Below are 26,089 nucleotides of genomic sequence, written 5' to 3' on the forward strand. Positions count from 1 at the left end.
CTCTGACCCTGATACAAGCAGAAAAAAATAATGATATTAGTGTGGAAGTAATGGTTTTATCCACTTTCCTGTAACCTTGACCATTTGTGCCCTAATCAGCTAAGTAAGATTATTAATAAAAAAAATTAAACATCAACAGAACTCTAAAATAACTCTGATTATCCCCCCTCTACCTGCTCAGATCAAGTTAGTGTGCTTGTTCGGATTCTGTTCCAAAAAGTTAGCCGGTGGTATTTATTTCAGGAAATGACAGAACTATTCTCCTGTGAATGTCGTTTATAACAGTTAGGTCTTAGCATATCAGGGACCCCTGCTACAATAAGAAAATTTGAAGAATTAGGACAATGACATGAGAGCACCAAGTCACCTGCTGTAATTCCACAGTAGAAGCAGAGGAGCTTCAAAGCCAAATTCCAGTCCCAATCCTGCATCATTGCCTTCAAGTTTCCATGAAAGTGTTATTGTTAGTGGAAAACTCTCAGGAGGAGTTGAAGGAAAGGATTTATCAGACAATGAACACGATTTAGAAAATCACATCACATCTTAATAAATTCTGAAAGTAATTGTGTTAACCATATTAGAACTCAGGCCTCCCCAACACTTGTTATGCCATCAAATACTTAGAGGTTTAGATTCCTCATTCTTTAAGAGTCACGGGTCCTACAAAAATAGCTTAGACCTAACATAAGCACTCACATTTCCAAACTTAGAGTCAGTATTATCATTGTCATTGGGTAAACAGTAAGATTTCAGTGCCCAGTAAAGCCTGGCAGCTAAGATGCCAGTGAAGATGCCCGTATGCTTTCCAGCAGCTCCTGACCTCAGGTTTCTACTGATACAGAACTTGGGCAGCAGTGGCAATACCTCAGATAACTGCACACCTGCCAGCTAACTGGAATTCTGGACGGAGAGCCTGGCTCCTGACTCTGGCCAATCTCAGCACCAGCCAATGCAGGAATCCGAGGTGTCAACCAGTGTGTAAGAGCTCCTCTGCTTTGTGTCTTCCACTCTCAAATAAGTAAATAATACTTTAAAAGATCAGAGAGATTATTTCAGTGTCAAAATACTATCTTCCTGAAGCCTTCAACATAAAACAGAAATTAAAAAACTACTTTCTTCTAGAAAAATGAAATCGCTTTGAGAAAACTTTTATTTCAACCAATGAATTCACTTTTATTTAAATAAATATTGCTCCAAACTAGCATTCATTCTTTGAGAATCCCTGTAATTACAAACCATCAGTCTATAAGCAATAGACATTATTTTTGTCTTGTATAAAATTATTATTTGACAGTCAGTGTGTACTAGTGTGCTAGCTCACTCCCCAAATGCCCACCATAGCCACAACTGGGCCAGGCTGGCATCAGGAGGCAGGAACACAGTTTGGATTCCCTATGTGTTAGTCAGGAATCTAATCACTTGAGCCAGCACTGCTGTTGATAGCATGGTCCAGGAATCAAACCCAGGCTCTCTGATGTGAGATGCAGGAATCTTAACTGCCAGGCCAAAAGCCTACTCCCAACTTTTATACCTCTTTAAAGCATGCACTTCTCACTTACCTAAAATAATTACTGTACAAAAATCTTAAAGGTGGTGTATAGAGCTTCACGCCAGGAAACCACAGCCCCTGGTCCCAAAATACTTCACTGTGGGACCTAAGGTGTTGATGAAAGGCATCTTCTGCCACAAACTTTGACAGAGCTGCAAAGGTGCTAGTTAAATAATCATCATTGAATTGGATATTCATTGATATGTGCTTTCACTTTCAAACAGGCACAGTCTACTCTTTCAACTTTGCACTTCACTTCCAATTGAAAGACAGGAAACAAAAATGAATACTTAAAAATCCAATCCTCTCCAGAAGTCCAACCAGAATCAATTAACAGTTGTCCTTCAGAATTGAAAGTTGCATCATCAGCAGTGATGGTTAATTTTTTTTTCTCTACTGCATTTTAAAAGAAGATTTTGGATTTATATATTAATGATCCCCACAGGGATGGACATTTGGGAGTGATCCAGGCCACATCTCCAAATAATCTGAATTTCTGGTCAGAACAGGGATTGCTTTTCACTGATGACATACTCCACACTGGGTAGCTGGAAGCCAAGACTACATGAACCAAACAGGTTAACAGAGAACATATTCTCAAGCTACAGTACCAAGGACAGGAAAGAACAATAATTGAACAGTTTCCCTCATTAAATTAGTTACAATTTTTAACAATTAGCATAAAGAAGAAAATATATGAAATATGGCTTCTAAAGATATAAACATAGTTCTTTGTGAATTATAGCTACCAATTAACCCAACATAATAGTCTTCAAACATCGTATCTTATTTTAAAATATCCATATGCTATCCTAGCTCAGCTGCATATTACATTTCGCCCACAGCAGTCACCCTGAGAGCTACTTATTACAACAACAGAATAAAGATATTGGAGGATCATCTTCTAGTCTATATTTTCCAGAATCTGGTAGATCCTTACACTCTGATATGAATGTCCAAAGTTCAGTCTCTGGGAAGCCATCTTGTTGGTAATGCTATACAAAACAAGAAGAAAGTCACTTTAGTAAGCACTTGAACTCAGCTTTATTCTGAATTAAACATGGATCATTTGACAGGGAGGGGATTTTCCAGAGGCCAAGCTGAGTCACTTGCAATTGACTTTCAGGGAGGAATATCCTATAGTGTGGCCTTCAGGTCAGGCCAAGATAAAATGAACCTGCTGTGCCATCCTGGGCATTCTTTTCTGGGTTAATGGGCAGGTTATGCTTTCTACTGAGAGAATTCAGCCAGCCACATCCCAAGGCTGAGAGGTCATTGCTCTGTCAGTACCCTCTGTGACTTCCAGATCATCATCAAACAGGCTTCTCATACAGAACCTGGCTCAGTCTCAGGTGTCAAGGGTTAAGCAACAACCAGCCCCAGTCTTGCTTAGATGACCTCAGCATGCCTTGGACACCACTGACTGGTTGGGTCCAGGTGTCTGGACAGATTGGAATATCATGAGGGTCCTTCCCAACATAAATATCTCTCTGCAGTCACTCTTCTGGAAAGACAGTTAAAGAGCCTTGTGTTTATACAATTAGAGGATCTAAGCTCCTTAGACCATGCCCTAACCAGAAAGGATCAGAAAAAAACTTGATTTGTCCGTTTGGCAAGTCTCTGCAAGTCTCTAAGCTGACAGAAACAAGTTAACAATTTGAACTGCGTCTCAGGCCTGGGTTACTAAAAAATGAAAACCTATATTACATTTAACACTCTTTCATGGCTCCCTTAAGAGCTAGTTACTTGCAGGAAGAGTTAATAAGGGTGAGTTCTAGAGCATCATGGGGAGTGATTTGTACATTTAAACCCACACTTTCAGCTGCTTGGGTACCCTAAGTAAACATCAGACAAGTAACTATGGTGGACAAAAAGAGGACAGTCTCTGAAATCTCGCTCAATAAGAATGATCTTTTGGGAGTGGGCACTGTGGCACAGCAAGTCAAGTTTCTGGTATAATGTGTACATCCCATTTTGGAGTGGCTGGTTCAAACACCAGTTATTCCACTTCCAATCTAGCTTCCTGCTAGCATGCAACAATAGATGATGCTTAATGGCTTAGATCCCTGTCACCCACATGGGAGAGTCATAGGGAGTTCTGGGCCCAAAACTTTAGCCTGACTGAGCCCTAACTATTTTGAGTGTTTGGAGAATGAACCAGTGGACGGAAGCATGAATGATCTGTCTTTATCTCTGAAAATAAAAATTAAAAGAAACAGGACGGAGTCATGGCTTGGCTTCATGAGGAAAGTATTGATAAAATCAGCTCCAAACCATGGTTGTCTCTGTATCCTGAGGTCAATTATACATCATGAAGTTTCATTGTTCCAATGGTACCCAGAATGAAAAGTCCCCAAGAGGAAGTGCCTATGCCAATAGTATACCTAACAACACAAGGTTATTAGAAGTGTAAATATGAGTCTTCATTCTTCCTTTATATAGTTCAAGGACTCAAAATGATTTTTCAAATTTCCCATTTGGCTGGCAATATCTTTTTTCAAGTCATGTTTCTGATTGTGTAAAGCATACCTGACTAATAGTTGACACATAAATTCTGTTGTTGGGTAGCAGGGTTGTGCCGTGCAGAGAATCCTAAGTACAAAATATCCCAAATGAAGGGGTCACTTTTTCTTCATGAAAATTGTGTTTTTAAGTTTCCCACAAAATTTTGGAATTCTGAAAATTCATCTTTTTTTGTCAGTGTCTACTAACCCCTGTGATTGTAATAAAAGGCTAGAAAGCTTGCTTGAAAAACACTTCCTTAAAAGACTTTCAGCAATCTAGAAACTCTGTTTCTCTTTCATTTCTCTTTCTCAATCTCTAAAACAAAGGACTTGCTTTTCTATCTCAATAAAATCAATATCCCATCAACTTTTTTCCCTATTTAAGTAACAGATTTTATCTCAACAAGTTCCGGAAGAAGGGTGCCACTCAAAGCTCTTGATAAACCTACCTTAATTGTTTCATACGTATCAGTTATCAGTGCAATGAAAAGACTTAAAATCATATATATAAATAGGCTGATGAATGAGTAGAGGTAAATCCTGCTAAATAACCAGACCAAATAGCTTTTTTGCTGCATCTTTGCAAATGTAGCAAACATATCATCTCCATTTATCAGAGAGAAAAGACACTCAGACACCATGTTCAGAGACCGGAACTGCAAAGAAAAAAAGAGAGAAATATAATCATTATTCCACATTCCTTCCCATTGGAGACCTTGACTCATGACATGACATTGAAAACAGAGTCAGCTAGGGCCCAGCGCGGTGGCGCAAGTGGTTAAAGGTCCTCGCCTTGCACGCCCGGGATCCCATATGGGCGCCGGTTCTAATCCCGGCAGCCCCGCTTCCCTTCCAGCTCCCTGCCTGTGGCCCAGGAAAGCAGTCGAGGATGGCCCAAAGTTTTGGGACCCTGCACCCGCGTGGGAGACCCGGAAGTGGCTCCTGGCTTCGGATAGGCATAGTATCGGCCGTTGTGCTCACTTGGGGAGTGAGTCATCAAATGGAAGATCTTCCTCTCTGTATATCCGCCTTTGCAATGAAAAAATAATAAAAATAAATCTTTAAAAAAAGAAAACAAATAATCTCTGCTGAACACAAGCATGTGCTCTGTGATGCATTATCCAGGCATCAGCCACCCGACAGAGCACAACTCTCCTGTGCTCCCCGTAAGTGGAATCCTGGGGCTTGTCTGAACCCTAAGTACCTTTCTGGGTTAAGCCTTTCTCTCCCACTTTATCTTCACATCCTTGAAATGCTTCTGTAGAAATGCCCAGGTCAAATGCCATGGACTGTGGTACGCACCTCATTTTTACATTCATCTATTTCACATACTGGCTGTGGTAACAATGTTTTCCACTATTTTTATAAGTTTCTTCCTATACTACTTGGTATACTACTTGGGTTTTGTTTTTTTTTTTAACAAAATCACATTTTTGAGAAGGTGTACTTAAATTGTATACTCTAATTCAGAGGTACTTCAAAAAGTTTGTGGGATAATGGAATTAAAAGATAAGCATGTTTTGTTTCACACTTTTTTTTTTTTTTTGCAAAATCCAGGCACAGTTTTTTCGCTCATGTATTTTCCATGAACTTAAAAAGATCCCTTATATGTTGATGAATTGACCAAGGTAGACTTTGCTGGTTATAAATGAGAGTTAATTATTTGTATATTCCCCAAAATATTTAAGACATTTGAAGGAATCAATTTGCACAAATTAGTAATACCTTATCATTTTACAAACATGGTCACAGGTACACTACCTTCAAACAGATAAGACTGAATTGTAAATAAAGAGTTCATTTTAAAAGGACAACAAACTATTAGCACTGCTGTAGAGCTTAATAGGAACTAGATAAAAGCTGTTCATTCATACCTTAACATGATAAGGCCCCAGCACAATCCATCCACAGAAACAATAGCCCAAATAAATCATAGCTGCGCAGCAGCAGAACCTCATGACATTGGGTAGTGCAGCCTGGAGAGTCAGAATGAGGAGCTGAGAAAGTAAGACAGGTCATTAGAATCCCTCTGTCCTTCTGCCTAAACAGCAAGAGTCATGAGAGAAATACCAAAGTATGGAGATCCATGCTGTCCTCACATTGTACTTCTCGAAGAAACCAAGGTATCGGATAACTCCAAGCCACACAAGCATGGTAGAAGTCCCAAGAAATATGCTACAGACATCATAACTTGTTAGACTCTAGGAAAGAATGGGAAAAATGTTCTGATTACATAGTAGAAATTCTTTGGGACAACAAATATTTGTTGGGTTGCTATAACATCATTCTAGGTGCTAAGAATAAAGCAACGAACAAGCAAATTGATATGCTCACCTGAGGCATACATTCTAGTTTAGAAGTGCACAGAGAGGCAATAGAAATATATTGGTGTTACCTTTCATATATTAACTGAGGAAAAGTGCTAAGAAGAAAGTCAAGAAGACAAAGACTGAATATAAGTTTGTAATTTTAAATAGGGTCAGGGGAAAGGTGGCAGTTAGGCAAAGATCTAAAAGGAGTGAGGAAGAAAATCCAACTAAAATCCAAAAGAGGAGCTTTGCAAACATAGGGAACATCCATTGCAAATCCCCAACACAGGAGAGGGTCTAGCAAGTGAGCAAGTGGCTGCAGAGACCAACCGGAAGAGGATGACTTCAGGAAAATAAAGGGGCAGGTAGCATAGGAACTCATGGGGACTTAACAGCTTTGTCTTTAACTCTACATACGTCGGGGAGATCTGATAGCCGTGAATAGGGATGATATAATTAAATATGGGCTTCTATGATGAGAAGCAGATTGTTATAAGTCTATTGCAAGAATATAGATGTAAGTTAATAATGGTGGCTTGGCTGAACCTGGTAAAAGTGGAGAGGATGATGTGATTGAGTTTAAAAGGCAGAACAACAAATTTTCCTCTTTGCATAAATGTTGGATAGTGGGTATTGGTGAAAAAGAGGAGAATTTCATTAATCTATGGTTTGGTTCTTTAGCAATTGAAGAGAGCTACCATTCACTGAAATTAGAAAACCTAGGTACCTGCAGGTTAGGACAATGGAGGTGAGCATTTTAGCAGTTCTGTTTTAGATGTGTTAAATTTGAGAACACAAGTAGAGATGTGGAATAGACATATGGATATCAGAATCTAGACTTTAGGGAACACCTCCACACTAGAGAGAAATGTTTCAGAGTCACTAAAAATTACATGATATTTAATATATCTACCTGGACATGGTGAGACTACCAAAACAGAAGAAAAGAGATGTCCAATCACTATGCCTTAAAGCACTAACATCCTGAGAGATTGATGAGATGAGAGGAAATCAGAAAGGGAGGGTCAGAGCACCAATCTACCATTTGGGAAGACAATCAGACAAGAGAGAGCCCAGGGAAAAAAATCTGTGGAAGAAGAGGCAGTGCTTGGCAGTGCCAGAGCAGCTGATGGGGAAGGATGAGGATACATCATCAATCAGTAACTTAGAAACATGGCATGTCATTTGGAAGAACACTTTCCATGAGTGGCAGGGAAATCTCACTGAAACTGACATGACAAAGAACAGGAAACAGATTCAGAATCAACAAGATTAACTAGTTTTTTGAGATCTTTTGCTGTATCAATGTAGGTAGAGAAATTATTCTCCTTTTGAAAGACTAGAACATTCTCAGAGAATTTTTTTTTAAAAAAAAAGATGTTTTTTAAAAAAATTTTTATTGGAAAGGCATATTTACAAAGACAAAAGACAGCGAAAGATCTCCGTCCTCTTGTTCACTCCCCAAGTGGCCAGTGAGTGGAGCTGAGCCAATATGAAGCTAGGAGTCAGGAACTTCCTCTGGGTCTCCCATGTGGGTGCAGGGTCCCAAGGCTTTGGAACATCCTCTACTGCCTTCCCAGGCCACAAGCAGGGAGCTGCATGGCAAGTGAAACAGCCGGGACACAAACTGCTGCCCATATGGAATCCTGTGCATGGAAGGTGAGGATTTAGCCACTACGATACTGCACCAGACTAAGAGAATTATTCTCAGAGGGAGAAATAGACAGTGTTGGAGTTGTGTCCTTGAACAGAGGACAGCACCTGGTAGGCAAGTAGAGGGACTGGCCCTGGATTGCAACTGAAATAGTATTGCACAATAGCAAAAAAAGGGAAAAGCGCAGAGTGTAAGAGTGTATGGGTACTAATGCTGCAACAAGTATGAGCAATGTGAGAATCTGAAGAAGTTCTGGGTTTGTCCTTCACTTTCGCAACACAGAAATCCCTGACTAATGGATAAAGGCAAGAGTATTACAGGCTCGGAAAGAAAAGAGAACATGAAATAATCACTTGCTATCTGCAGGAGTCAGTGGCCTAGAGGAATGCAGAAAGATGGCTGGATAATGCTGAGGTTAACAATAGTTGAGACTGGAAAAAAAAAATAGACTGGCTACAGGCCTCCCATCCTCTTCTTATTTTTGTTCCTTAAGTCACCTTTTAACAATGCATGTTAGACCCATTTACCTTGGCAACTGTCTACTGCTGACCTATCTAACCCTCATTCCCTCCTTCATTGGCACATGCCTGGGCTGCATTCCACAGCCCCCCTTGCAGTTTGACTTAATTAAAGCCTCTCCAGTGTGATGGGAACAGAAATGAAGTTTCCTGCTCTTGTGTCCAGAATGTCAGCCTATGGGAGTTCGTGCCTTCCGTAGGCTATAGGCTACAGTGTTTGTGCATCCCACAGCCTATAAGGTGTAACCTGCAGTGAGGCAGATTAGCATCAGTGCGCAGTTAAGGAAGCCCTCAAAGACTGGTAACTAATGACTTTGAGTTCCAGAATGACTGTGTGGAGCCGAATGCCCTGCGAGCAGCTTACTCTTTGGTTGTTGAAGATTTTATGAACTTTATGCAGTCCTTTAAAAACTCTTATCTTAATTTGGTGTGTGTAACCCTCTATGGCCTGTCCCTCCTTCAATGAGTTTGGATTCAGTAGGGCTAACATGAGGCTTATTTCCAAACACCCAAATGATTTTAATACAGTGATCTATGGATCATACTTTGAAAACCTGCCTGAGATTTCCCAAGAAAATTCTCATGTTCTGGAAAAACACACTGTCATTAATTTAAGCCTAACACTAACAATTGCATGATTAGGGGAAAAAAGTTACCTTAGCTTGGATCTCCATTTTCAGAATTGACCCAGTGATTGTCAGTATATCACTAATAATAATCATAATGTACCATCCATTGACAAATTCCATTTGATCAGAAACAGAAACAACTTTCTTATAATGGAGAAGGAAAAAGTTGACAAATTCCTTAAAAGAAGAGAGGGGGGAGAGAGACATTGAAATTTTCTGTCAATCAAAACATTGGTAGCAGTCCTGTAGAACATGGAGCCACACCTGCTGAAGCTGAAGTCCTCTAATCACAGATCTGGCGCAGAGGACCAACGAAGCCATGCAGGTGAGGATGACAAAGGCATCAAAGATCATCATGTAGTGAGTGTTCTTCTGAACTGAAATAAAAAAAATCATGCAGTGCTTAGTGGTGGGACACTAATACAGAACAGCTTCTTGTGTTTAGAGTAATTCAGAAAATTTAAGTGTTCTTTTCAGAAAGATATCACTGAAGAGAAGCCCTAATAAAAACATTCTCCAATTAGCATTTAAAGAAGGCTTAAAGTCCTTTGAAAAATCATTGCAACCATTTGTTCAAGATCTTTAATTATCAGCTTGTGGTCTTTTGTTTGTAATGTAATTTGTCTCTTTGCTTATGAGGCAAGCCAGCCCTAAAAATGACAAAAATCATACGTTCTCTCTTATATAAGGCAACCAATATGCAAAGTACTATATATATGTGTGTGTGTGTGTGTATATATATTACTACACATATAAATTATATATAATAGTACTATATATACTATATATACACAGTACTATATATACTAAATATAGTCCTATATATATAATACATATATATGTAAAAAATACACACACACATATATATATTTCAATGGCACAAGAGAGACTAGCATACCAAGAAATAGAGGTACTATGCAGTACGCATCTCTACCTCCAAATAAAAGTAGGACTCCCGATGAAATTTTTAAATATACCTCTAAAATACAGTATTAGATTTTCTACCTTTCTTACACTTAGCATGTCCTGATACATAAATATCAAAAAGTTACACTTGTACTAAGGGACTATACTATTCTGATAATATGGGGGAGGGAAGACATGAGAGGAATATGGAGAAGGAGAAAGGGGATGGAGCAATAAATCACTACAACTGTAAAAACATTGTGGAAAATAACAAACAACAGTCAAAATGTACTTATCCATATCAAAGATATTTATCAAGCCTATCCACTATGTGCCATGGATATTTGTAGATACTGGAATACACAGCAAACAAGACAAAGCCCCTGATCTTGTAGAATTCCTATTCTGTTGGAGTGAGACAAACACAGATGTAAATAAACACATGAACAAAAAACTTTCAGAAAGAAATAAATGATACAAAGAAAAATCTAAGTCACTAACATGTACTAACATGTACATGAGCACGTTTCTCATCAGGAATAATTCCAAGAATTTCATATATATTAACTTACTTGATGTTCCAAACAATTCCAATGAAGTTGGTATAAAAAACCTGAAGCACAGGTAAGATTTATCCACAGTTGGAGGTCTCGCTAGGGCCAGTCAGGATTCAAAAGTAAAGGGCCAAGTGTTATGACTCAATGGCTAAATCCTCACCTCATAAGCACCAGGATCCCACATGGGCACTGGTTCATGTCCTGGCTGTTCCACTTCCCATCCAGCGTATGATCTAGGAAAGCAGGAGACCCTGCACCCACACGGGAGACCTGGAGGAAGCTCCTGGCTCCCAGCTTTGCTTCGGCTCAGCCCTGGCCAATGCAGCCATTTGGGAAGTGGGCCAGCAGATACAGGGTCTTTTTCTGTCTCTCCTTCTCTCTATAAATCTGCTCTGCCCTTCAAATAAAAATAAATGAATCTTTGAAAACAAACTAAAGGAAAATTCGGCATTTTCACATCTATTACCAGAATTATGAAATCAGAAACACTATGTGTTTGCAAGTCTTCCAGTTTGGCAACCAATGTTTTAGACAAGGGAGGTTGGTGTGGAAGAATGGGAGAATGCAGAGTGAAAAAAGGTCTCACTGAGAGAGTAGTAAGATTTAGCTGAAACTTGAGTGATGAGAAAGAAGCACCTACACAGTTTCTGTTGAATGGACAGTGCCAGGTCCTGGCCAGCATGAATGAATCACACAAACAGCTGGCCAGAGGCCTCAGCCACTGTAGGCTCTGCTGTAGGCCCTGTCTCAGGCCTTGTCACAGTGAGACTGCTCACTGTTTAACAAAAAAGGCTGGACAGGAGAGGGAGGGGAGCAACTTAAGACTAGTTCTACAAATAGGTGTCTGGTGAAAAGGGAACCCTACTCCACTGCTGGTGGGACTTCAGGTTGGTACAGCCTCTATGGAAATCAATATGGAGAGCACTCAAACAACTCAAAATCTGCATACCATGTGATCCAGCAATAGCACTCCTAGGAATATATCCAAAACACCTGTTATACAAGAAACCAACATGCACCCCTATGTTCATAGCAGCTCAATCAATAATTGCAAAAACTTGGAAGCAACCAAAATGCCCATCAACAGAAGACTGGTTAAGAAAGCTATGCTTCATTTACTCCATGGAATACTACTCAACTATTAAAAAAAAATGCAGTTCTTTGTGGCCAAATGGACCATTATGTTAAGGAAAATGAGCCAATCCCAAAAGGTTAGATACCACGTTTGCCTTAATTTAAGATAAAATTATGTCAATTAAAAAAAACAGTACCTGTAAACTGTAATGTTATTCCAACCCCAAACAGCCTATATCTCATGCAATAAGATAGTGTGATGTAACCAATGAACGAACAATCAATGTGAGTCAGGCTGCTTATGATCTAAATCAAAGAATTGTAAAACTTACTATACCTTTAAGACCCTATGCTACTCGGAAATGGGGAGGGAAAGCAGAGAAATCTTACATCTCCCTACAATGTGTGAGGAAGACGTGAAGTATAACCTATCAGGAACATAACAGGTAACTCATAGACAACAGACTCAAATCAGCATTAGAATGTAGAAAAACTACAAGACATATAGGTGGAATCAAGAGCAACCCTGTCAACCTCTTAACAGTAGGCCATATGGACAGAGCAAAGGAACCCCAGAATGGAGCAGAGGGACAGGAGGAGGCTTGTATCACAACCCTGAAGACTCCCAGATCCTCACCAAGGACCATCAGTATGGGCACCAAGGACTACATCCCAACTGCCAAGGAGACCATGGGGAATTGGAGTGCCTTTGGAGGCCGAGAACTCTGAGGTCATCCACCCCCGTTTGGACCTACCACATGGGATGAAAGAAGCGCAAATCCTCCCTCGCAGGATCCAAGATCATCGGAACAACAGCCAGAAGCCCTGAGCGGTCCACAGAAACAGAACAACAGTAAACTTCCTTTGGGACTAGGGAGAGCTTTCTCTGGTCCTTACTTAGTTCCAACTTTGGATCCCCACCCTCTCTTGCAATGACCATCAGGGTTGCTCCAGAGCACCCCACAAAACAAACAAACAAACAAAAAATTAGAATAGATAGAGAACAGCAAGGAAAGCTTAGAACCAGACAGGAAACAGCGTGAATTCACACATACCTTACTAGGTAGGACACAAAGATTAGTTACTCCTCACTAAGGTATTGAAGATTTCTCTGCACTCCCCTCCTAAAACTATCCCACACCTCAGCTGTTGACATATGCCTTGTTAGAGTTATAACCCAGTTTAGACTATCCTAAAATATGCCAAATTCAGCAAAATTATTCTTCAACACTATAACTATAAACTGCTAAATACTAAAATGAAAATAGACACAAGACAGCTGAATAATACCCTATAGCCATTTTAAGGTGTATATATATATAAACTAAAATTGAAATGTCAATGAAGTAGTCACAGGATATGGTTAAGAACTTGCATTTTTAAAAACATATTGGATACTCAATACCATGTGAATTAATTCCATAATGTTGTAAACTGGTGTTAATGTTATGTTGGGGCTTTTAATTGATCGGGATAATATTCTGCCAGCTCTAACTTCAGACCAGAGATGGTCTCCCCAAGTAACCGTTCAATGTATCTGGACAATAGCGGCTGGACTCTATGTTCGGTATATGCTTGCAATGAAGGAATGTTGACTGAATTTGAACTGTAATACTGCAATAATATGGAGGAATCCACTATAGGGGGAGGATATTGGGAGGGGTTGGGGAATCCCAGAGCCTATGAAACTGTCACGTAATGCAATGTAATTAATAATAATAATAAAATAGGTGTCCCATAATGCTTGCCAAAACGAATCTAACTTACACAAATGTCTATTTTAGAACAACTTCAACAGCAAGAAACAAACATTTCAGAGAAAATATGCTAGGCAGTTTCACATGCTCTCATTTCCCTTAAAGAAACCAGGCTTGTGCTTGAAATAAACAAGTTTGTGATTGAAATGAAAGTTTGTAACCCAAGAATCTCATAATACAAACCAAGCTTGTGCTGAAATAAACAAATTTGTGGTTGAAATGAAAGTTTGCAACCCAATAATCTTGTGTATTTTAAGTTATCTTTATTTAAAAGAATACTACAGGGAGATTTAATTTTAATTATGCTTACACTCTCATTATTACTTCTGAATCTTGGCAAATGGATCAGTAGGAAATCAGCACAGTAGCTACCTGAATATGCTAAAAGAATTATCCACACATTTCTAGTTCATACTCCAGACCTGTCTTGAAAGTGGAGCAGGGGAAACTGTTATTCATAATAACTGGGCTGATTCTTTAGCCCATAGCATCTAAGAATCCTAGTCATTAACTACAATTATGTTACTTGTGTAGGATTAGAAAATGAGATAGAGAATTCTTTCTTGGCAATTTACTCATGTTTAGTTCCAAATTATTTGATAACACTGAGTTTGTTCCATTATTCTAAGAATAGTCCCTTTCCTTGGTTAACCTGGATGGAAAGCAATTATAAGACATAGAATGCTTCAGGATCAAATCATATCTTATATCTTTCTGGCTGTATGATTATCAACATGAAACATCACTACTGATCCTGTACAGCACCCATTGGTTTACATAAGAGATAGGGCTGGAGACAAAACTGACCCAGCAATTGCAACTAACCGTGTGTAAGCTGATATTGGTGACAAACAGATGGATCCAATACTGGCAAGCACATGCAAGATTCAGGTCTGGGATCACCACAGACAAGGTTTCTTTGGGAATCCCCCCAAGTGGATTGCTGGACTCAGAACTTCAACCCCAGGGAGAATTGCAAGATCTGTGGTCTGACCATTGAGGTTTTGTGTCAGAATTGGGCCCCCTCAGTGGCTTAAAAATGGACCAGCGGATGGCATACTCATATGCACATGGAGGATATGGTAATCCATTGGGGCCTGCAGAGGACATTGGGTACCATACAAGGAAGGAGGGCAAAACAAATTGGTCAACTACCCTAGCCAAGTGTTGACAGCAAATATCTAGGAGAATGGATACTCTGATGTGGACTATGGCAGTCAATGGGCCTTGGAAGGATTTCCTCATCCCTAAAGCAGCGAGATTAACAGTATTTCAGAACTACCAAAACCACTTGAGCAGAACCCTTGGAGCATGCTCCACATCAGGGACCCTGGGATAACATCAGGTGGCCATTCCCTATCCTGGGTACTAGGGCAGCTAGGAGGCTGAGTGTGGCTTTTCCCTTTCTCTCCCTGCTTCCCCCAGATGTAGGAAGAAAAAAAAGAAAATCTGAAAACAATGCTTTCACCTACCTTCCACTAATCCTTGACCCTTTCCACCCTAATCAACTATGCAAACTTCATCAACAATAAAAGTTTTTTTTAAATGCACCTGAGTATTATAGCGGTGGCACAGCACATAAAGGTACTGTCAGCAACCCCTGATGACCTCCAGTTCAAATCCTGCTCTAGTTCTAGACCCAGCTCCCTGCTAATGTGTATAGGAGAGCAGGAGAGGCTATTTGGGCGCCCTAGGAAGCCAGAATGGAGTTCCAGGCTCCTGGCTTCAGCTTGACCCAGTCCTGTCCATCATGGTCATTTGGAGGAGTGAACCAATGGATGAAAGATATCTCTTATTGTCTTTCCCTTTCATTCTGTAACTCCATCTTTCCAATGAATAAAATAAATCTAAAAATATAATAATGAACCTGCCTATGATGAAGACATTTTTAGGTTAATTTTTTGAATTTTTATTTTGAATTTTGAATTTTATGGTACAATTCCGTAAAGTATGGGATTCTCAACCACCGACTGATTTTTCCCCATATTGCTACAATAGTCTAGTCCTTCATATGGAGTTACAATTCCATCTGTATTGTTATTTAAGTGCGCATTTTAAAATATATGACAAAAACTAACATAGGTGATTTCATACAGAGTGAACTCAATAAATCCTGGTGTGTGTATATGAATATGTTTGGTGGAAATGCTAAGTATGTTCTTAGTGAGGGGGATGTGGGTGGGGGTACATGGAGAATGGAAGGAAGGCCAGTTCTTGTGTATTGCCTGGAACATAAGATATCAACTGTAAGCCCACTTATCTGAAGAAAGCTGTGACTTTGGAATGGTCCAATCTTCTATTTAATGTAGCACATATCCTTGGAGCAGCAACTTAATAAATATTGTATGTCATTTAATAACCATTCTGAAAATCAGGAAAGCTCAGTACTTACTTGATCCAGATACATGCCACTCTTTACATTCCCTGATGGAAATGTCATTATCTAAGCTTATTTTAATTCTTCCACTGTGGGCCTGATTGTCAAATGTTATCTGTGAAGAGAGGAAAAGGGTCAAAAACAGAACTGTTGCTTTTGGATCCAAGATGCCTTTATGTTTCACCCAAGAAACAATGCTTTCAAGAGGCCAGGAGCACCAGCTCCTCATCTCCAATCTGTGGCTATCTGTTCAATGTGGGGAAGTTCTCTTCCTATTTCTCTGAGTGAGAAGGCTGATTAAGACCTTCAATGGAGACCTTTTTGTATCTAAAGTCCTATGTTTGTAGGACAGCAGCCAAACCCTGGTAAAGAGGGCTCGGCCAAGTCAAAGAGTACTTGCATTTGTATATTTCAGTATATTCTAGTCCAAGTACAAGAGTACCTCTCCCTGCCTCCCATTCTGGGCACTTCCAGTCACTCTCTTGATAACAAGTATTGGTCTAATCGTGTCTATCCCTGCAGAGCCTCAGCTGGGGGTAGATTTTTAGTGATCTTGCCATTTTTAAAACAATGGGCTTCACTTTGAAGGTGAAGCTTTTTCCAATTTTCATTCTGGGCTTATCTAGATTTCTTAGTCACTCTAGTACAATACACTTTGCAAACCATTTGGTGACAGGAAGTTGCCAGCCATGCTGTCCTTCACAGATAGCCAGTTTAGGACACCAGGCACCAAGCAGGACAAAGTTTGACCTGAGTACTTCCTACTGCCCTTCTACTGTCTTCCTTTTTCTATCCTCTTTCCCTTTTTTCATGTTGGGAGAGGGAAAGCCAAGCAAGAAAATCAGTCCAATTTTGTAATTGCCTCTATGTCCTAGAGAAAACAGTTTTTAATATGCATTACCTAAATGAATTTTATTAAAATTTTTCTATGTGAGAACATCAGAATTCACTTCAGATGTAAGACCTGAAATGATTTTAAAGAGTTTCCTCACTTTCTCCTCAAGGCAGTGTGAGCTTGACACTGTCAAAGTCTGACCCTCTCTGTGATGGCTAAAGGACCTGGCCCAAAGCCCTAACCAAGGCAGATGCTACGATACCACTTACATCAGAAATCCCTGCTAAGGAGACAGGAAATTGTGGAGATAGCTCAATTATATAAAAAAAAGTAATACTGATCATTCATAACAGTTAATATTAAAATCCATGTACAGCCTAATTCAGTTTCAGTTTCAATGATAATGTTTTTTCTAGCTAAACGTTATGCTAAATTTTGGAGTTATTTTAACTGCAGTCTCTGAAACCTAGACTTCTCCCAGCCAGTTGGCTGAGTAGCAGGGGCATAGCTTTTCATAGACTAGAGTGGAAGTCACAGACTCTTTGATCCTATTACACCATGTTTCCTCACACCACCTAATGTGACCAAGCAACAAGGTGACAAGACTTATGTGAGAGGAGTCTTGTGGTCTCTTGGAAGCCTAAGGCTCCAACAGCAACAGGAACACAAAGAACACACAAGTGATAGAATGGGCTCAAGGGGTGAGATGAACCACAGAATTTGCAGCAGTATGAGGAAGATTCTGTGAGCAATATCAAAAGCATCAAACACCCATGGGCAGGAGATGCAGCCCAAGAACCCCGCAAGCAGACAAGTCAGCGCTGCTCCCCCAGAACCCTCAGATCTCCATTGTTTCATCATCGAACACTACACTATGCCAGCCGCTATTCTCAGTACTGGAGATGGCAATGACTAAGATGAAGTTCCCCACCCTCAGAGAACAGGCACTGAGGTGCAGAAGACAGGTGATGGATGCATAAACCAGCTAGTACAGCCAACACAGACAAAGAAGTGCCAGCACTGCCGCTGAGCATTCAAGTAAAAGCATCTTATACACTTGATGCCCCATAATACCCAAGACATGAAACAACAGAAAACAGCTTCTCTCCAGACTGGGAGCAACTTCAGCCTGGCCCACACTTACAGTCAAAGTAAAGTCGTAACAATCAGGGAGCTCCTGGTGACGAACTGTCTGCAGGTTAATGGCCTTCAGTTTAAACTGAAGCTCCACTGTGAGGAGTCTAGAAAACAGTGGCAATTACTTCAGTGCAAAGAAACATACATACACACACACACACACACACACACTGACGCTCCCATCTGCTTCCCTCACCTGTGGAAGTCCAACGTTAGGTTGAGCTTATTGTCTTGTAGTGTTCCAAAATGAAAATGCTCATCAGGCTGTATAAAAAAACACTCTGCCAGAGAAAGAAACAAAAATACATCAAATCTGAAACAAATAAAGCTGTGTTCTGAAAGCATAACACATTTAAAGCCAGTTATTCCGATTCTCATTATTTTTCTGAAATGGGAATTTAAAAGCTAGATATATATGCCACCTGCGTACAGTGAGTCATTTGTTAGGAAGTAGCTGGAGTGCCTGGGTACCAGGGAAAGAGCTCAACTCCACTGCACCAATGTTCTTGAGGATGATAGCCCCTTGCTCTGAAAGAGTGACTGGCAGACAGCCCCCATCTGCTAGTCATTCCCAAATTCCCTAATAATTGAAGTAAGGCCAGGCAAAAGCCAGGAGCCAGTATCTCAGTCCAGGCCTCCCACTTGGGTGGCAGGGACCCGATTACTTGAGCCATCAATCAATACTGCCTCTCAGGGTCAGCTTTAGCTGATTTCAGGCATGCCAATAAGGAGTGCTGGTGTCCTAAAAGGCACCAAACATACACCCAAACCTCGCAGAATAATTATTTCTAACTCCTGACTTAAGCCAGTATTTTAGGTACTGATTACAAATAACACTGCTTAAAGGAATTGGCTACATTCTTCCAAGTTCTGCTTTCCGTTCCTTTTTCCATCCCAACCTATACCAAAAGAAACGAACTACTAAAATTATATGGGGGAAGCAGAGGGTTTTAGACACACAAAACTTTGTACATGTAATGTTTTGTAAGAACAATACCCACTTACTAACTGATTCATGATCCAGTATGAAAGGCAGAGAAACACAGAAACTAAGCAAACAATGTTTCAACAACACCTGGCATAAACTACATCTTGAACAAATTGCTCACCTCTCTGAGCCATTATTTAATCTTCTGTAAAATGGGGTGATTATAATCTACCATGTCTTTGTTTCTCTTTTGAGGACTGATGAGTAAAGGCCCTAGGACAGTACCTGATTCAAAGCAGCTGCTACATAATTCTCATACTGACAGCACAAAGCCAGATTAATGTCTTCTGGGATAAAGTCACTGATTTTCAGTCTAAACCATGGAATTAAAGATTTAAGTTCCAGCTTAGGGAAGAACATCACCTGTTTCAATTTCTGGATCTATGTCGAAGGTATCATTCCCAGGACAGATGCTTGCTCGCCTGTAGAAATGCTGGCAGACTGCCATGGCTGACTGCTTCGAACCCTGGTTCTTGTAGGCATGATTCCCAACTGAGATGTTGCGCAGCTGCAAGTACTTCAACCAAAGACAGAAATGGCAACTGGGAACCTGCAAGCGGAGCTGTGAGGTTCTCCCTCCCGGCCTTTGACCCAGAAGGCTTCCACCTCCCCTGAAACCAGAAACCGCATGCGGGGGAAGTGACCTGCTGCAGGGCGCCAGCAGGGTCGGGGCAAGGAGCATTCAGATTAGAGTACTGGGTTCAAATCTCATTTCTGTACCAAACTTTCTGATCTTCTGCTCCCTCTTGTGCAAAATGAAAATCTACAGCCATGCAGTCTTTGAGGCTCTTTCTTCCTCCAAAGAATAATGCTCAGGAACTGCTGTGCACACTCAATAAAACACAAATTTCACATATGCTAGAATTATTTTCTGCAAAAGCAGAGTTGTACCTTACTACTGCAACTTAAGACATGGGATACAACTGTTTTTAGACTACCCAGCAGACCTTTCTAAAGCAGCACAGATTTAATCTTTGTCTTTGCAACAAAACAATGTAATCACTTTCATAGGCATACTCTATCCTGCCAAAACCTACAAATAAAACTGAACATTGCCTTTACAAATGGGAATCTATGATACCACGGGTAGTCGTAAATTCAAATTCTTGATTAATTTATGTGGATATTTAAAAAAAAAAAGGTCAGAGCCCATTATTAGCAATTTGAACTGGACAGGCAAAGATGAAGAGATGGAACTTTTCTCTCTTAGAACTAATACTTTTGGATAATAGGCAAGTAGAGAATAATTCCAATTGCTATGAAGGAATGCTAAATGCTATGATAAATGAAGGAAATGTTTTTTTTTGCTTTAAAGATTTATTTTTATTATATTTTTATTGGAAAGGCGGATATACAGAGACGAGAGACAGAGAGGAAGATCTTCCGTCCGATGATTCACTCCCCAAGTGAGCGCAACTGCTGATGCTATGCCGATCCGAAGCCAGGAGCCTCTTCTGGGTCTCCCACGGGGCCGCTGGGATAGAACCGGCGCCCATATGGGATCCTGGGCGTGCAAGGTGAGGACTTAACCACTTGCGCCACTTGCGCCACCGCGCCAGGCCCCAAAGGAAATGTTATAATCTGTATCTCCAGGAGGGATCCTGAGCTGGACTTGATAAGGCCACCAACGGGTAGCATGTTCCCAACTCTAATGCTTTATCCTCAAGCTCCATCTAATTTGACCTCTCTGTGACCTGGGGCAGCTGAGTGCTCCTCCTCCAGGGGATGCTTTGTATCCCTGACTTTTGGCCCATACTCTGCTTCTTGGACACCTATGCTGTATCCTTCTCTTGTCAACCTCTTGCTCTTGAAGTGCCCAGTATTCAGCCCTTGGCCTCGGGATCCACACTGTGGTCACAGATGACATCCAGCAGTCCTTTGTTTGATTCGCCATTCATATGAAAATCTCTAGTCTTAACTTCCCTACTAAATGTTACACCTGGGTAGCAGTCTGCCTTCGTGATGTCATAGGGATCAAGGGGAATTTCAAACACAAATGTGCAAATAGAAACCCTCCTTCTTCCACAATGATTCCCTTCTGCATGAGCAACTCCATCAGTAAAGCAATTTTCAAGACAAAAATCAGGAAAGATCATTTAGTTTCCTTCTCTCAAATGCTACCCAGGAGTACCTACTGCTCATACCCTTCCCATCACACACTGTGTCTTAAGCCTTTTAACAACTTGGAACACAAAAGATCTGAGATACAGGATGCAAGCAGCTATTTACATTATACACTGTGTGACAGACTTCCTTGCTGGCTCAGAAAGGCTCTCTATGGAGCTCTGAGCATCTGGAAGGAATGATATGTCAAGGGCACATGACAGGGCTATGTCCAACTGAAGGGCAGCTCAGTTGCCTGGTGGTGAATTTTGAGACAGGAATGTGGGGTGAAATGGAAGTTAGAAAGTACATGGACTGTCAACCTACTAGAGAGAATTCACAGGGCACCAAAGTGGCTGAGTCCTTGGTGGGGCTTTACTGGGGCTGGGTACATGTCCTTTGGGCAACTCTACCTGGCCAGGAGGAGTTTCTCACTTGATCCAGGTGCTCTTTGGGTAAAAATAGAAAAACACATTAATGGTCCCTCAAAAACTAAGACAGCCAGTTCTTTGATGGCAATAGTGCAAGGACCTTATGATCACTGGACCTAACACAGATAACGGGCCCAGTAGAACTCATTCATTTACCACCATTTAAATACCTGTTTTGTATCTCTGTCTCCATGGAATTAACACATCAGATGTTGTGGTGCTGAACACTTTAATCTAGGCAGTTGTAAATATAGAAGTAGATCAGATATAGATGTGTACAGATAGAGTACACCTACCTACATATCATGAGGAATACTAGATGGTAATTTCTGTGATGGTAGGCAAATTTTTCAGAAAACAAAGGATGTGGGAAGGCAAGAGGGAAGGGTGAAAAGGAAGTCAGCCAGAAATAGAACTTTATAAGCCATGCTTGAGCAGTCAGCAAATGATGCCAGGAGAACCTAAACAACCAACAAGAAAGAAAAACCAGTTTGGGGAGAGCTTGGGAAGGGACCGCAAAGCATACAATTTCAGAAAACAGATGAAAGAAGGCAGTTAAGATGACCCAAAAACAATTGCAGAAGCAAGAGAAGAGTCATGAAACAGTACTGAGTTAGCCCATTTGCTGTTACTATACAGGAATACATGAGAACAGGTAACTGATAAAGAATAGAAATGTAAGTTCCTCATGGTTCCAGAAGCTAGGAAATGAAGAGCACAGTGCCAGCATCTACTTGCTATCCAGAGCAGGCCTTTTTCCTGCACAGTAACATGTCAGGTGGCACAATGTGCCCACACAGACGAAACCTGTTGCCTGGGACTTTCCCATTTTGTAAAACCACTGATGCCATCATTGGGGCCTGACCTCCTCTCATGCTGACTTCCTCCCACAAGCCCCTCCAAACGTCATTGACATATGATCTTGGATATTATGTTTCTAACACTTCAGCTTTTATAGGACATATTAAAATCCTAATAGATATGAAAAGCAAAATAATTAGGCTTTTGACATTCACATATGGAAGCAAATATAATAAACAAAAAGAAATATTCTTATCATCACAGTATTGAATCAGAATGGGTCCTAAAAATTATCCAGTTAGCTAATACCTAGGGGTTAAATTCTTTGGGATCACTCATTAAGGGATCCCAAAGTTATCCCCAAAACTCTACTTGTTTATTAAAATTATGATCAAAATACTTTCTCTTCAGTTAAAAGTGCCTACTAATACTTGGAAGACAATAGGGAATCACCTACTCAAGGTAAACTACCACAATTAGCATTATCTATTTATGTGGTAGTACTTGGATCTGAGATACATATCCCTCAAAAAAATGCATGCACTTGAACTTAATCCCCATTATGTTGGTATTGAGAGGACATTATGGTATAGCAAGAAGGGGAAGCTCTGGCTATGCTGATATCTTCAAATTGAACTTTCTAGTCTGCTCTGTATCTGTTAATTTCAGTTGTTTGAAATTATCAAGTCCCAAATATTTTGTTCTAACAGCAAGAACACATCAAGAAACCAAGATAGGGCTGGTAGGAAGGCTAAGTGGCTAAATCCTCACCTTGCACATGCCAGAATCCCATTTGGGCATGGCTCGTGTCCTGGTTGCTTCACTTCCCATCCACTTGCCTGCCTGAGGCCCGGGAAACCAGTAGAGGATGACCCAAAGCCTTAGGACGATGGACCCACATGTTTGCACCCTCATACAAGAACTAGAAGAAGCTCCTGGCTTGTGGCTAGAGATGGGCTCAGCTCCGACCGTTGTGGCCACTTGGGGAGTAAACCAGCAGAGATCTTTCTCTCTGTTTCTTCTTCTCTCTGCCCTTTAATAAGTTTCCTTCAATCTGCCTTCCCAATAAAAATAAATAAATCTTTAAAGAAAAAAAAAAGAAAGAAACTGGGATAAGAACCTAACATGAGTTTCTGTAAATAACGTGAGAATCTGGTAAACTGAATGGTCAGAATGCCAAGCACTACACTTGGAAAACTGGGGAAACTTGGAAAACTTAGGACTTCTGGGAAAGGTAAAGATGTTTTATAAAGAATTCACCACTTATAAATTTACCTCTATAAAGCTCCCTCACCACTTCCCCTGCCCCTATAGCTCACTCCCACACACACAATGTAGCTTGCTTCTATTCTCATAAATTTCTGGACAATTTTCCCAATCTCAATGCTAACAGAAAGCTTACACTCTAGTAATTTTCCATCTCACTGTGCATAGACTATTCCTAGAAAATGAAGTGCCACAACTGAATTACCAAAAGTTTTGAAGAACAGTTGTAATATTTTAAAATGTAATCTGTAAGCTAATCCAGGTTGGAAGTACTGACTTCAAGAATAATTATAAAATAAGAAACGTGAAATTATGGGGAAAAAAGCAATAATTAAAGCAAAAGCAGATGATTATAAACAAAACAAAAATATAACTCATCCATATGAAAAATGAGCTTCCTTTTTGTTTGGCAGTTAGTCAATGTCACAACAAAATTACTGGTATGTGTGATAGGCCAAGCATTTTTAATGAATTTTAGGTCTTGGTTGCTACACAAACTTTGCAAAGTTAATATTCTCAGTATTTGTTAGAATTCCCTAAAAGGACAAGCTCACAGAGTTAATGATCACTTTTGACCTGAGTCATGGTTAGTAATTTTAATCTTTGAGGCTTCTGTGGCAAGCCCTCACCCTGACTTTAATTAAATGTTTAAAGTTTCCAGATCTCTACTGCTAAGCAAAAGCTTTAGGCAAAAACTTATGGGCATTTTTTTACAACTGATCTTATTCAGAGTCTTCCACCCTTCTACATTTGGATATTAATTTCTATGTATACAAAGGCAGCATATTTCTAGTCAGTTTTTTCTCCTAACTAAAGGACACACACTTGATTTACCTGGTTCACAGCAAAGACGATCTGATCATACACATCGTGCTGTGTATACACAGCATATGTGTCCTCCATTCGGTCTGTGTATCCTTTCAGAAAGAGGTGTTTGAAGGCTATAGTGTTCTCCTCCTTGAAAGCCACCACCATCTGGTTACTTAACCCAAAAAAGACCAGCTTAAAAGGAGAGAAAAAAAACAAGAGTAAGAAATGAAAAATGTGAGCAGAAAAAGGGGAGCTAGAAGAGATGCTGCTTGAATAACAAGTAGAAGAGCTTAATATGAGTTCTGCAGGAATTCAAAAACAGCTTTGTAGCAGGTGCATGACACCTTATAAGAAACCCGAGGTCCTATGACCAAACCAGGTCTGGTTACCTAGGTCTAACAGCCAAAGCTGTGACAATTAAACCCAAAATGGAAAATACATTTTCAAGTTATCATCAAAGTATACTCACATTAATGTGTCCTTAATATTAGTGAAAGATTGATCCCCGAGCTTCACCTATATTCAGCTGTTCATATATCCTCTCTCTCTTTCTTCCTCTCACTCTCTCTCTCTTCTCTCTCTCTCACACACACAGTGATTTCACTCCACTGCTCTCATCACATCCAAAACTTACTTACTCCAAGTATCTCTTTTATCTTTTATTCTCTTTCAAGCAACCTCAAACTGTCTCTCACTCTCCCCCACAACACCAGGTATAGGTTTTAAGCTCAGAAAATACAACCTGACTCTGATCCCAGAAGGAGGCAATGTTCACACGTAGTATTTCACACACTAACCCAGGAAATTTCCTCATACTATTTCCATAGCAAAGTTTCTAATACAACAATATCAGAGATGAGCAGGTAGAGTCTCAGAGAACTTTGCCATCCTTTCAAACTGCATCACCAGCAAGTATGTTGTCAGAATTGGTGCTCAAATCTGACAGACTAAGCCCACCCTAACCAACAATAACAGTAAAATACACCTATCACACCTATTTCCCCCCTTTCTGCCTATATTTTTACACATCTGCTTTTAATAAGGTTATTATTCTTGCCAGTACAAAAACATTTTTCATCAGAATAAATCACAATCAGTTTATTCAAGAATCATGAAATACTTTCTCCAAAAATTGTTAAAAGGAGTCAAGGAGATGATATTCAAAATTTTTGTTAAAAAATAAAGTTCCATGATTCATTAAATAATGCCACTTCTTTTTAGTTAACTTCACTTCCACCTCTCTATTCCCAGAATCGTGAGGCAGAGAAAATCCAAGACCTTTTCTGTCACAAAGAGCTTAGAGTTTCAGAAGGGGAGAAATTTCCAAAGAACTGACTGGAAAGAAAAAGAAAGTACTATGGCTGAGAATCACTGGATCTCATGGAACCATGTGGAACTCTCAGTTGAACCTGATTAGAAGGCAAACACTAAATTTTTCTAAAATCTAGTTAGATTACATGACTAAAATTACAACCCAATTAAGATGAAATGGAAGGAAGAAAATAGTTTCATCTATTAAAGAGATGAATTTTTAAGGTTGTCTTTATGGTTCCTTATTATGTGCTAAAAATTATAAAGCCCACTGCCTGACGTTCTTGGCTAGTGACAGAGCTTTCCACCAAACTTACAACTTGAACTCACAACTTACCTGTATAGTCACCATGGCAATTTTTAGAATTTGTATGGCAAGTTTCCACGGTTTTCTCCCTCGCGCCCAGAACTTCTCACAGGGATTCATGAAAAAAAATTTGAGTTTTCGCCTCATCTGGTCCTCCAGCAAGAGCTCCACAGATGGAGATGAACGCTGCTGAAAAGTACAGCCATTTTCCTCTTCGTGAAAGCTGCAACTACTTATCACTACCTCAGGACTTGCCATCTCTAGGG

At 40.1% G+C, this 26,089-nt stretch overlaps 1 protein-coding gene across 2 annotated transcripts; it reads right to left on the reverse strand.

Moving 5' to 3' along the window:
• Nucleotides 1-1,901: 1,901 nt before the first annotated feature.
• On the reverse strand, nt 1,902-26,089 carry MCOLN3 (mucolipin TRP cation channel 3). Of its 2 annotated transcripts, XM_040987237.1 has the most exons (12): nt 25,854-26,089; nt 24,230-24,397; nt 19,158-19,311; nt 18,003-18,087; nt 17,814-17,910; nt 15,850-15,949; nt 9,428-9,540; nt 9,191-9,340; nt 6,153-6,254; nt 5,928-6,050; nt 4,503-4,709; nt 1,902-2,544 (listed from the first exon to the last, which is right to left on the reverse strand). In XM_040987237.1, the coding sequence occupies exons 1-12, from the start codon at nt 26,079-26,081 to the stop codon at nt 2,410-2,412; spliced, it is 1,662 nt and encodes a 553-aa protein (XP_040843171.1). In that variant the 5' UTR covers nt 26,082-26,089; the 3' UTR covers nt 1,902-2,409. The 2 variants fall into 2 exon arrangements, with proteins under 2 accessions (XP_040843171.1, XP_040843172.1); XM_040987238.1 differs by lacking the exon at nt 24,230-24,397.

This window comes from Ochotona curzoniae, unplaced genomic scaffold, assembly GCF_017591425.1.
Source record: "Ochotona curzoniae isolate NIBS_2020 unplaced genomic scaffold, NIBS_Ocur_1.0 contig_4612, whole genome shotgun sequence".
In the NCBI taxonomy this organism is placed as follows: Eukaryota; Metazoa; Chordata; class Mammalia; order Lagomorpha; family Ochotonidae; genus Ochotona; species Ochotona curzoniae.

Excerpts from the sequence above, each read along its gene's own strand:
- MCOLN3 (XM_040987237.1), bottom strand. The coding sequence starts at position 26,081 with ATGGCAAGTCCTGAGGTAGTGATAAGTAGTTGCAGCTTTCACGAAGAG. Across the intron at positions 9,541-15,849 it reads GTGGCATGTATCTGGATCAA|TTCAGAAGAACACTCACTAC; the intron begins GTAAGTACTGAG and ends TTTTTATTTCAG. Across the intron at positions 9,341-9,427 it reads GAGGACTTCAGCTTCAGCAG|GAATTTGTCAACTTTTTCCT; the intron begins GTGTGGCTCCAT and ends TCTTCTTTTAAG.